This window comes from Acomys russatus, chromosome 16, assembly GCF_903995435.1.
Source record: "Acomys russatus chromosome 16, mAcoRus1.1, whole genome shotgun sequence".
In the NCBI taxonomy this organism is placed as follows: Eukaryota; Metazoa; Chordata; class Mammalia; order Rodentia; family Muridae; genus Acomys; species Acomys russatus.
This window is the reverse complement of record NC_067152.1, coordinates 30825929-30839605: the sequence shown is the minus strand read 5'-3', so window position 1 is coordinate 30839605 and position 13677 is coordinate 30825929. Positions and strand designations below refer to the sequence as shown.

The window sequence follows — 13677 nt, the reverse complement described above, 5'->3', positions numbered from 1 at the left end:
CGATGATGGCTTGGTACTTATCTTACAAGTCAGGAGCCTAAGGACAGGAGGCTTCATAAGTGAGGAGCTCAACTTTCTAGGTAAGAAATTTGAGGCTTCAAGAAGTTAGGTAATTCGCCCAAAGTTGCAGAGCTTGGGAGCGACCCAACTGAGAGGCCGCCCAGACTTTCTGCCTGTGAGTCGCCTCCTAAAGTAAGTTTTATTGCGTTCTGTGGCCTAGGGGATGTAATGAAAAGTAGAAAAGCTAGTTGGGAGGGACCACAGCAGGGAACACCCCAGGCACTCGGAGAACATGATACAAGACATGGATGTGGGACACGTGGGGACAGATGTCCTTCCTTCCTATTCAGCTGGTCATCACCTGGTCACCAGGACAACTGCAGAGACATCAGTCCACAAACAGCCACCCACATTCTAAAGCTAAGAGCTCCCCCTCTGATGAGTTGAAGGCCTGACCTGTGTGGATGGTGACACAGTAGCAGCACACACACACACACACATGCTCACACCTCATCCTCTCGCACACACTCCACACACACATACACGCACACTTCACCCTCACATACACACATATTACACACACTCTCTCTCTATCCAACACACACACACACACACACACCAAACCTAACCCAACACCTTCTTTCTCTCTGAGCTTTTCAGATATGGAAGCAGAGAAGCAGCCTCCACAAACCGAATAAAACTTAACCTTCTTGCCGGGCAGTGGTGGTGCACACCTTTAATCCCAGCACTTGGGAGGCAGAGGCAGGTGGATCCCTGTGAGTTCGAGGCCAGCCTGGTCTACAATACGAGGAGGCCAGTACAGCCAAGGCTACACAGAGAAACAAAAACAAAAACAAACTTAAGCTTCTTGGTTGCACAAGCCATGGGTGACTATGAAAGAAGAAAATCTCTACCCTGACTGACAGAAAAGCTGTGGGAGGAGCTAACTGCTGGGCATCCATGGTCTGTGTGTACCCATCTCTCATCCCTCCAAACCCTACGCTCCCAGGAAGCAGTCTCTTCCTTCTAGAACACACACACACACACACACACAAATATGTACACACATAAACACATGTACACACACCCCCAATCTTCTCTCTGATCCCAGCTGCCCACAGACCTCAGAGAAAACCTTCCCCGGAAGGCAATGATTAGAATGCCAAGATGCCAGAGGAGCTGAGCCTTTTCCAGAACAAGACAAGAGGCTGAAGGAGCGAGCCAGGAGGGGGAGACCAGGAGCTGAGGGGAGACCAGCATGCCACCAGGTGTCTTCAGGCTCAGCAAGAGGAGAGAATGCTTGTTCCAGAGTTTCCTTCACTCCACTTGCTAACTCCACAGTCTTAACAAGAGAGAGCTGAATGCTTACACGTGCTGACAGTCCTTACGCCCCCTATGACCTTCCTCGGGAAAATAGAACTAAACACTGAAAAGCAAGGCCAGGCTGTCTCCCTCCCTTTGCTTTCGCTGACGTCAGGTCAGAAACCTAATCGGCTTGCTCATCAGCCCAGCTCTTCCTGAGAGCCTCCTGCTCTGGGAAGATCCCAAAGGTATCACGCAATGTCCTCAACACCCTTGGCCACCCCACGTTCCCACCCCAGTACCAGATGGGGTAAGGGATGAGAGGAAAACTAGAAAGGGGCTTCTAGTTCCCACCAAAACCGGATGTTATGCAGAGTCAAGCTCCGCCCCCTGGTGGGATGGAGCTCACCCACAGAGGTAGAAGGCTCCAGGCCCTAAGCTCTGCAAGCTGATGGATTACCTTCCCTTCCTGGGAGAGTGACACATGCCATTAGGACCAGTCCCCCTTAATCCTATGTGGGGAAAGTACAGCATGAATAATTGTCCATGTGATATCTGTCTCACGGGGTTGGGCAGGAGCTAAAATAAGCCTGTGAGATAATTTCAAAATGCAAAGTCTCAGGATGAGTCAAATAGACTCAAATCCTCTCTGGGGGTCCCATGTAAATAAAAGTAAGAGTGTAGGCTTGCTACAATCCCCATGGTAACCGGCACTCTTTGGAGGAAACACTGGAAGGGAACTTGAGTGTGCTAGGCTCGGTCACAGAGCCCACAGAGCCGGCTCCCTAGCCCCGTTGGCTCCCGTGGTAAGGATAAACACTGAAAGGTAAGACCAGGCTGTCTCCTTCCCTTGGTTATCGCTGACTTGAGAGCTGAGAAACCTAACAGTCCTGTGGAATTAGCAGAACACAGAGAGAAGTAGGGAGGTGAGACAAAAGGAGAAGCCAATTTAGTTTCCAGCTGTTAGGATTTGTGCTCTGTTGTTATGACGACAACGAGGAGCACACTCTTACCACTGTGTTTGTTTGCGTGTTTGTTGAGGCCGGATTACCCCAGGCTGGCCTTGAGCTTGTATGTAGGCAAAATGTACCTTGAATTTTTTTCCCATGTGTGTGTATCATGCATACACGCGCACACAGACACACACACACACACACACACGTATGTGTAAGTGTGCCTGTGCACACATATAAGGAAACCAGAGGAAGATATTGGGTGTCTCTTCCTTTGTCACTCTCCACTTCTCTTTTCTTTTTTAAGACAGGGTTTCTCTGGGTAGCCCTGGCTGTTCTGGACTAGTGTTGTAGATCAGGCTGGCCTCGAACTCACAGAGATCCACCTGCCTCCGCCTCCCGAGTGCTGGGATTAAAGGTGTGCGCCACCACCGCCCAGCTCAGCAAGTGCTCTTATCCACTGAGCCATCTCCCTAGTCCAACCTCGAACTTATGCCTCCACCTTGATGTTCCTACCTCTCCCTCCTGAGGACCAAGACTCTAAGCATGTTGCCACCATGCCCAGTCTAAACGGTGCTTGGTTGAATCCAGAATTTCATGCATGTAATGAGAGCACTCTACCAACTGAGCTATGTTTCCAGACCCTACTATACATTTTTTTAAACAATAACAAATTTGGGGCCAAACTCCAGGTGGACATCTATGCTTCAGGTTAAACAGAAGTATAAAAAAACTACAGACATGGTCATGAAATGCTGATACACACAGAAAAACACGCACGTGCGTGCACACACACACACACACACACACACACACACACACACACACACACACTGTAAATAGTGCCCTCCTCAGCCTTTCCCCTGCAGATACAGAGTGGGAAATAACTCCTGCTGGAGTCTCCTACTTGCTGGCCCCAAACCCCATTCTTCCTCTTTCGTTCTTGGATGCCAGTTTGTGAGCTGGCTCACCTTCCAACCTGTGCTCAAGCCTGTGTACCAATTCCTAGCATTGCCTCCTGCCCTAAGGTGGCCAAATTTAGAAAATATTCAAACTATACCAAGATGAAAAATTATTTGCTATTTAATCCAACTTGAATCAGGTGTTCGGTATTCATCTGGCACCCCAATTCCCCCTCCACTGACCTGTCCAATCCCCCCCTCTGCCAGTAGCAGTATTGTCTGTCCCTTACTACTGTAACAGCAATAGGCTCTAGGTCCATCCCGGGAGCCTTTCTATTTAACAAGCACTTCAGGCTTGTCAAATTACCCTATGATTTTGGAAAGTTCTAGACTCCAGTATGATACCACTTAAACAAAAAAAGAAAAAAGAAAAAAAAAAAACCACACACAGGTTCTTGCTCTGTGTGAAGCTGGTGTCCTCCCTAGCTGTACTGATCAGAGATAACACATTTCCCCAGCCCTTGTTACTAAGCAAGACACTATCTCTCCAAGAACACACCCTTATGCACATGAGCCCAAAACACCCCACTCACATAACTGGCTCCGTTTCCCTCTTACCCAGCCAAAGCGCTTGCTATACACACCCAAGGGCTGCTGTCTAAGGACCACAAGCTGAGCCCAACCAGTTGTTTTCAGAGGCACTGCCAGCTTTAGCACCACCTAAAACAGTCAAGGCAGTGGAGGTACAGGGCTTCGAGGGCACGACAACCCCCCCACCCCCACCCCAGCCCCAGCCCCACCTTTGGTTGTTTTAAGTCAAGACCAAAACACACTCAATAGTTAAGCTTGTGCTGTGCAAAAGGAAGTCCTGCCCCCTCGGGGAAAAAGATAAGCCATGTTCTAGTTACAGTCCAGGGTTCCTCCCTGCTTGACACATTCTGCCCTGTATCGGACTCCACAGGCCCTGCCCCTCCTCCCTCTCGCTGAGTGATGGTAGATTCACTGTATTCCATTCTAAGGGGGCTGCTACGCTTTCTACCTCCCTTCTTTAGTTTCCTTTAGCCCTAGCTGCCACCCATTTCCTGATTCCACCCCATCAGTAGGCTGATTGCCCCCACACACCACACACCACCACACCCACCCCCAGCCTCTCTCCCTCTGGCCCCTTCAGTCTGCCCTAGAGGGCGAAGAGTCACCATAGTGACTGGTAAATATTCCACATTCGCGTCTAGTCACATGGAATCTGTGAGCATGGCCTAAGGGGGCGGGGGGAAGCTTTGGCTGGTCAGAACCCAGCAAAAAATGGAAGCAGGGGCCGGGACGGGACTGGACACCCCTCTGAAGGGCAGACTCTCTGGAGGTTCTTGCTTGCCAAGACACTCTTGCCTGTCTCTACACTGACTAAAGGTTGAAAGGGAGGAAAGGAGGGGGAAACACCCTTTGAGTTCCAGTAGATCTCCTTCAGGAAGTTCCTCTCTGCTTTAGTCAGCCGACTTGAGGCCATCCAGTCCAAACAAGACACCCTCCACACACCACTCCTTCTTCTGGAGTTGATGCAGAATTACAACTTCCTCGGAAAGGATGCTTAACAGAATCATGGCGGTGACCAATGGCAGGAGGATATGACAAATGAGAAGGAAGAAGCCACTCCAGCCCAGCCCAGAGGGGAGGCGTGCCTGTGGGGGGGGGGGGTGGAGAAGAAAAGGCTCACCCTCCCCAAGCCCCAGAGAAAATGTTTCATTTGCTAAATGAGATCAATCTGGTCCAGATGGTGGGCAGCTGCCTCTAGAAGCAGTTCCTGGGCTGAACAGCAGAGGCCAAAGCTGGCCTTGGGAGGCTCGGGCCGCCCACCGATAGAGGATAAACACAGCCTTCAGCTCCCTTCCTCCCCAGCCTGCCCAGGAGGTTGCCTTTTTAGGAAACCCAAAGGATCCAGAAGAGAAACAGACAGAGAAGGAGGGGATAGCTAGAGTGGTCCAAGAGCTGTGTTGGGCAGAGGCAGTAGCTCTCAACCCAGTGGCAAGGTAACCACCTGCTGAGGGGTGGTGAATCACTCCCATTGTAACTGCTGGGAACCTCCAGCCACATGCACCCCCTACCTCCCCGTCAGCCCTTGCCAGCTCCAAATTCCCAGCCTGGCCACAAACCTAGCCATTCCCTCAGACACACTCACTCCCCAGGGCCTCAGACACAACAAACCCTCCGCCTAGACACAGCTAACCCTTTCCTGTCACCTTCTGGTCCTCACCAATGGGCTGTACTCCTTCCGCCATTGACACCTCAGAGAGGAAGGAAAGGAAGGAAGGAAGGAAGGTAGAGGGAGGGGTCGCATCATCAGAGGGAAGGGAAGAAAAAGAGATCTCTAAGAAATTGTATACACACACACACACACACACAAGATTCCTCTTCCGGGATGATGAGGAGGAGGAGGACTCGATGGTGATGATGATGAGTCGATAATGATGATGATTATTCAGGGGATAGGCTGACATCCCTCCATACCCCTAGCACCTCTCTCATTTTGAGACTAAAGCCTTTCTTGCCTGAGATATTCCAGCCCAAAGCAAGCAAAGGCTGGGGAAGGATAGCAACAGGCCCAGCAAAAAGGATGGCCAAGCCAACTGGAGTGAGAGTGCAAAGCAGGCTTCCGGACTCATTACCCCACCTCCCACCATCCTCCAATCGGAAGATGTCACCTGGTCTTGCTCAGAAGGGGAAAGAAACTGCATTTAGGAGGAAGGACATGGTTCTGTGTGTCTGCACATACACAGGAGCACCTACATCTAGGGAAACAAGGTATGAACTGAAGTTTGGGGTACTGTGAGGGGTGGGGGTGAGGGTGAGGGTGGGGAGCCATACCTGTGTTGAACATTCTGCAAGGCCAAATGAAAGCTGCAGGTTGGGAGCCGAATTGTTTGGGGCTATATTACCCTGCTAAGTAGCCATGGATCGCTCACCTCTGGGTTTCATTTCACATTCCTGAGACTATCAAGAACTTTTTGGTCTTTGCAGAGTCCTAGCTTCCACCAACCCAGGGGCTAGGGACGTGAACACCAGACACCTGTACCAGATATTTCCTCGCTTTACTGAAACCCGCCTCACCGGATGTGCGGCAGGCATATTTCTAAAACACCTTCCCTGTTCCGTTACTATAAAACCTTCACTATACTGGCTGTCATGCCGGGACACAGTACGAGAAGCAGACTAAGTCTGTGTCCCTAAGCCACGGCCAGTACAGCCGGCTCCACTCCTTTTGAGGGGACAGTTGTGTTTCTGTATTGGCAAAATAAGGCAGAGGGCTCCTTACCTCATCAGAGCACCAGGCACACATGGGACTCACAGCCAGGCACTGCTGGCAGGACTTCACACCTCGGGTGGCACAGATGTTGGAGTCTGCAACAGAGGCATAGACATTAGCAGCCGATGTGCTCAAGGCAGTGGCCATCCTGCCCTGACTCCGCTAGATTTCCCAAACACTCAGGTGAACATATCCCAAGTACACATAAACACGCCCTAGCCCCACCATAGACATTTACCAAACATGGGCTATTGATAACGCAAGAATAAAAATAAAGAAGATGAGGAGAAACTCACTCCTACAGCACTGATGAAGCCACAGTGACAGCTGCTGATAGGACCGAGTGCCCGACCCAAGTGCCCCATCAGAACCAATAGAAAGGCTTTAAACAGCGACCGCTTCTATACCTATACTGAGCAAGTGAAAAGCCAAGGCCCAGAGCAGTGGCCTTGCTCCAATTGTCTAGTTGCAGTCAGGGCCACCACACAGAGGACCTAAGGCTCAGATGAAGTAAGATTAACACCTAAATGCTGTGGTGCAGGGGGCAGGGTAACGCTAATGGCCATGTCCCACTGTCTGACCACATGTTAAGCTTTCCAATACGCCTGCCTTGGAGGCCAAGCATCCAATGTGCAAAAGACCTGGAGCAGGGGTTCTCAACCTGTGGGTCACGACCCCCTTGCACCCTCACATCAGATTCCCTGTATGTCATACATCTACATTATAATTCATAACAATAGCGACATTACAGTTATGAAGTAGCAACAAAATGATTTTATGGTTGGCAGGAGGGTGAGGGAGTAGGGGGGAGGGGGGGGGGGGTGGGGTGTCATCACAATATGAAGAAATGTATTAAAGGGTCGCAGCACTGGGAACGGCTGAACTGGAGATCAGGAAAGACTAACAGAGACCGGAAGAACATGGCGCCTCTGAGTTGGAAGCAAGGGCCTTGTGCTCTTGAGCAACTCACCTCGTCACTATGAAATGGCTGATCTATTGCACGGGAGTTTTGCGAGAATTCAGGAAGCTTCCAGGCGCCACTCAAAAGTGAGGAGGCAGAGAGAAGACTGCAGGGAGGGACAGCCCAGAGGACCAAAATAGTACTGAGAAGTGCAGCCGGGATGTAAAACCTGCTAGCTTCTGTGGAAGCCTCTCCCCTGCCTTGGTGTCCCTGGCCTCAGACACAGCCCCTCTGCCTGAGGGAAGCCTTTGTCTCCCAGGAGCTGAAGGAAGATCCGTCCTTCCTCATGCTGCCAGTTACCTGACAGTTCTCTCTCTCTCTCTCTCTTTTTTTTTTTTTTTTACTACAGTTACATATACAATTTATTGCTTCTCTATGCAGACTTTAATTCTTTTTTTAATTAATTTTATTAATTTATTCATATTACATCTCGATTGTTAGCCCTTCCCCTGTGTCCTCCCATTCTTCCCTCCCTCCCACTTCTCCCCTTCTCCCCTCCCCTATGTCTGTGATTGAGGGAGACCTCCTCCCCCTATATATGCTCTTAGAATATCAAGTCTCTTCTTGGTAACTTGCTATCCTTCCTCTGAGTGCTGCCAGGTCTCCCCATCCAGGGGACGTGGTCAGAAAAGGGACACCAGAGTTCGTGTGAGAGCCTGACAGTTCTCTTACCCGACTCCTGAAGGGTCTCCTTTGCCTATAACTCTTATTTCTGGCTTTGTCCACAGTAAATCTATTTCTAAATAAATTATCCTAAATACTGGGGTGTTTTCCTGTTATCTCCAGAACTTCTCATCGAGTCAAACATCTATTTTATTATAACCAAATTCTAGCTATCTCAACCTCTGGACAGAACTCACACAGAAAAGGACCTGCCATGGCCAGAGACTACTTGCATCTTCGCCTTGAACAAAAGGTTTACAACTTTGTACAAGTTAACACAGAAAACTGGTGACGATGTAAATCTATTTTTATGAGAGAAACCCATATGATTCTTTTTTTTTTAATTTATTTATTTTTATTATATGTGCATTGGTGTTTTGCTTGCATGTATGTATGTCTGTCTGTGTGAGGGTGTCAGATCCTGGAGTTACAGACAGTTGTGAGCTGCCATGTGGGTGCTGGGAATTGAACCCGGGTCCTTTGGAAGAGCAATCAGTACTCTTAACCGCTGAGCCATTTCTCCAGCCCCGAGAAACCCATATGATTCCTATCCAACAAAAATGTCAGAGATGCTGGTCACCTGGTCATCATCGTAGCATAAGCCACAAATGTTAAAGCCTATTCTTTAACAGACATTCGCCAGTTCGTTTCTGTGTGACTGACCAACCATAAAACTCCGTCCGTTGAATTCCCCTCTGAATTAGTCCCAACACCTTACTGGTTCCCACATTGTTTAAACTGGTTAAAATCTTTGATACATGTTCTTTTTGTTTGTTTGTAGGAAAAATCACACCTGTCACTCTTTGAAAATGGGGAAATAGCTCAACGGTACAATGAATGCTTAAAATGCATGTGGCTCTGGGTTCCATCCCCAGTGCAGACATAAAATTTAAAAAGGAAGAAAGGATGAGGAGGAGAAAAGAAAAGGAAAGATCAGCTGGACCCCCTGAGGCCTGCCCGCCCACCTAAACCAGCCCAAAGATGTGCTGGCACCAACTGAAAGGTTTGGGGCTAAATAGTTTTATTTTGTTTCTAGAATAAAACCTGTAGAGTCAGGCTTGGTGCACCCGTAACTCTAACAGTCAGACGGCCTCAGCAAGATCACTGTCTTGAATTGGAACTACATTGAGAATACCAGGCCAGTCACAGCAAGATTCTATTTCAATACCTAGATACAGATTTAGATATATAGACATAAAAACATGTATAAAGCTGGGTGTGGTGGTGCACACTTTTAACCCCAGCACTTGGGAGGCAGAGGCAGGCAGATCTCTGTGAGTTTGAGGCCAGCCTGGTCTACAAAGTGAGCCCAGGACAGCCAAGGCTACACAGAGAAACCCTGTCTCAAAAAAAAAAAAAAAAAAAAAAACCATAGATAAATAAATAAATAAATGCATACATGCAATCTGTAAACGGAACCTCAGACAAGATAGGCTATCATTAATCTCCTCAAAACACTGGATTGTACCTGGGATCATTGAAGTACTGCTTACAAGCTCCAGGTTTCCTCAAAGGTTTGCCTCTATGTTGCTTCAAAGGCCTTTCCAAGTGTGACCAATGAGAAGCCATTACAAGCTCATGAGTAACTCCTGGGCTCTGTTCTTGGACCTGAATAAAACAGGAGTGTGTGTATATGTGTGAGAGAGAGGGAGAGGCACAGAGAGTGAGACGTGAATGTGTGTGGAAGAGTATGTGAGAAGAGTGTGTGTGTTTGAGAGGGAGGTATGTGTGTCTGTGCGTGCACACACACGTAAATTGTGAGGTGGTGATTGTGGCATTGGTTCCAAGCCTGGCCCCAGTGCATCAGAGTGGGGCCACTCTCAACAACGCAATATCTCATGGAGGCAGAGTAGCTAATATTCCCACAGGTGCCAGGTTCTGAGCCCACAAAACCAGCAGTGCCACCCAAGGCTGCTTCTCCCTGCAAGGGCAGTCTGGCCAGGTCTCGGCCTCATAGTTGCTATCTCCTGGGGACATGGACACGGTCCCTCTTCACTGCAGCCTGATCAGGAGAGTTCTGGGAGGAACCTGACCTGGACTGTCATAGTAGCCCTCCTCTTTGGAGAGTTTCCATGGAGACTGGCAGCAAAGAGCAGCCTTGGACATAAACACCACCAATGCTCACTAGAAAGAGAGGAAACCCAGGAGGAAATAGTTAAGGTGAAAATTGTAGGTGGTGTGGCTACTGTCAAGTTCTTTTCTATTATGTTTATTTGTTTTGTGTGTATGTGAGAGAGAGAGAGAGAGAGAGAGAGAGAGAGAGAGAGAGAATGAGAAAGAATGAAGGAGCACGCAAGGCATGTGTGAAGGAAGGAGTACACATGTGGAGACTGGGGGACAACTAGAGAGCTGCTTCTCCCCTTCTGTGCAGGCCCTGAGGATCAAACTCAGGCTGCCAGGCTTGGCAGCAAGCGCCTTTACCCTCCTGAGCCACTGCAACAGCCCAGCCCCAGTCATCCTTCAAAACCTTTCCCAGTCCACCCATGTATGCATTCATCCATTCTCAGTCAGCCTGCCCTATGAATCCTTGACTTACACCCACAACAGAAGGCCTTGCCAAATGTGAAATAAGAAACAGCAGGCTCCTCCCAGGATGAGATGCAGGGATGTGTCCTTTGGGAAGTCATGGCTACCCTGCTCCCTTGATCTCTTGTTTTTTTTGTTGTTGTTGTTGTTGTTGTTGTTGTTGTTTTTCCTCTTTTTTTAAAAAATTAATTTATTCATATTATATCTCGATTGTTAGCCCCTCCCCCGTCTCCTCCCATTCCTCCCTCCCTCCCATTTCTCCCCTTCTCCCCTCCCCTATGTCCGTGACCTAGGGAGACCTCCTCCCCCTATACATGCTCTCAGAATATCAAGTCTCTTCTTGGTAACTAGCTATCCTTCCTCTGAGTGCCACCAGGTCTCCCCATCTGGGGGACATGGTCAGAAAAGGGGCACCAGAGTTCCTGTGAGAGTCAGATCTCACTCTCCACTCAATGGTTGAGAGTATCATGTTCGTCGGCTAGGTCTTGGTAGGGGTTCGAAGCTTACTGCCTATATTCTCCTTGGCTGGTGCCTTAGTTTGAGGAGGACCCCAGGATCCAGATCTGCCTGTCATAAAGTTCTTCTTGTAGGTTTCCAGGACCCTGTGGGTCCTACAATTTCCTCTTTCTTCCATGCTATTCTTGCCTAAAGTCTCAATCGGATGTCCTCTCCTCTTGTTTTTAAAGGCTCCCAAGTTGATAGTGTAAGAACCAATGACTCCCCCCCCCCCCCCGTCCCCGCCACGACGAGCTCTCCAACCAATTCCTGCCCTGGAATGCAGTGGCTGAAAGTGGCTGACTCATCAGAAGTCTCTGAGCTGGGCCCAGGCTGATTCAAAGGTCTACTGCTCCCAGGCTGCCCCTCCCTTCTGAACATATGGGCCTCCCCCATGACTGTTTCCAGTCATTCATAAAGCCTGTATTCCTTGTCAACCTCTATCGTCCAGAAGGGCTTCCTGGAGAAGTGGGGAGTCCTCACCAGAAGGTCAGAGAAAACAACAGATGACACCCAAAAAGCCTGTGTGAGAGAAGGCAAACATGGTTGGCTAGGCCTGGTCTGCAGCAGGAGGTGGTAAAGCTTAAACGGACGTTCTTGAACGCGACAGCTGGTGTAGATAAAGTACTCAGTGAGCACTGCTGCTGGAGTTGGTTTTGTTGTTGCCGTTTTTATCCTTAGCTTCAAGCTATTTACAGTAGACAAGTGTTTTGCTATTTCTTTTTTGTAATTCCTTAAAGTCGCTTTATAGGACACCAGGCGCAAAGTTAATTAAGTCCCGAACAGGGGGTTAAAGATGCACGCGTGGGGCCAAAAAGTATCAAGATGAAGGGGAAAAAAAAATCTAAACAGAGCAAGGAATGCGTGCTCAAAACTCCAGTCTAGGAACGGTGGCTGAGAAAAGACGGTCATTGGGGAAGCCAGGCAAGGCCAGCCAAGAAGTTTGCCTGGAAAGTAGAAATAAAAGGCTGAGGTTTGGCACATCAGCCTTGTTCACAGAGCCGGAAAAAGATAAAGGGTGGGGGAAAAAACAGAGGCAAAAAAGAAACAAGGAAGGGAGTTAGAAGCGGTGGGAGTCATAACACGTCAGTGAGGCTGTGTGGAGGACGTGTTGTCCAATGAGACAGGATGACAGAATGTAGGGACTGTGTACCTCGATGAGGCCAGGGACCTTCAGGGCTTAGTTAGGGTGAGAGTGGAGGACAGTCCACACACCAGTCTCTCTTACTGCCTGCCAGAGAAAATTCCTGGCCTGGAGCCTCAGGCCTGCCTGTGAGTTTTAGCCAATTCCCAATTAGGTCCATGGGGTCACTAGGTGACCCAGGTGGTGCCTTATCTTCCATTGCAGGCTCCTGGGTGCATGAGTCAACGAACAAAACATCTGGTGCTAACGACGCGACCTGTGCACACGTGGCTTATCAAGAGCACGTTGCAAAGAACATTTTTGGTTTTTATTTCTCCCTTAAGGGGTTAGCTCAGTAGCTGAAGGAAGGGGGAGAGAGAGAGGTGAGGCTCAAGACCACCCAGACTTCTGCCCTTAGAAGTAAAAAGGCAATGGAGACAGTAGACAGCTCAGACGCCAACAGCTCCTCAAACCAAAGGCCATGGTGCAGGGGCATCTGGTTTCAGATTTTAAATCATGTCTTAAGTGCACCAAAGCCAATTAAATGCAAATTTTTACCAGAGAAATTGTGTGTGATTTACCTATATCAAGAATACAAAATTCATTATGGGTCGAATACAGGCACATGCACACACACACACACACACACACAGAGAGAGAGAGAGAGAGAGAGAGAGAGAGAGAGAGAGAGAGAGAGAGAGAGAGCGCACTGTCTTAACCCTCAGTACCTGTAAATGTGGCCTTATTTGGTCACATAGATGTAAACAAGATGAAGCCACTCGTGTGGACACTAATCCAAGATGACTGACGCCCTTGTTAAGAACGGGAAACCCCACGCTAAGGCCAACACAGATGGAAAACATCATGTCACATCAGAGCCAGAGCCTGGAGTGACAAAGCCAGAAGCCAAGGACTACCAGCCACCACTAGAAGCTTAAAAAGAGGCAAAGATGGGTTCTACCCAGAGTCTCAGACTCACATTTCTCATGTCCTGAGCCACCAATTTATGGGACTTGGTCACAACAACCCAAAGAAATTAATTCCAAGCGGATTTGCATTTCCATAGCCATATATGACATTATTTTGATGAATAGTATGTCCTTAGATGCTTTTATGAACTGGAGGGGTCAGTGGGCAGGGGAGGTGCGGGGGGCGGGGGGGAGGGCGGGAAGCCATCCTGGAATGGAAGCTATGCCATGTTTCATCCTCCCATGGGAAGGTCAGAAAAGGTCCTTTAGCTTTGGACCAACTTTCCACCGATGGTACCGGCATTCAATCATTCATTCACTCCCCATCTACCTGCATTCAACACTCTCTTTGGCACTAGAGACACACAAGGCCCTGATCCAGTGATGCTCCTGTTTTGGTGAGGAAGGTGATGACAACCAAACAAACAGCAGAGACAACAGCTTAAAAACAAAGCAAGGCAAAGTTCTAGTGAGGAAATGAGAGCC

General features: G+C 48.9%; 1 protein-coding gene across 1 annotated transcript in view; it reads right to left on the bottom strand.

Annotated features, from left to right (window-relative positions):
• Positions 1 to 13677, bottom strand: part of Itgb3 (integrin subunit beta 3) — a 54359-nt gene that overhangs the window by 30543 nt on the left and 10139 nt on the right. Inside the window, exon 2 of the mRNA XM_051158858.1 lies at positions 6465 to 6550. Coding sequence (XP_051014815.1) covers positions 6465 to 6550 — 86 coding nt within the window. The remainder of the gene's footprint in view (positions 1 to 6464; positions 6551 to 13677) is intronic.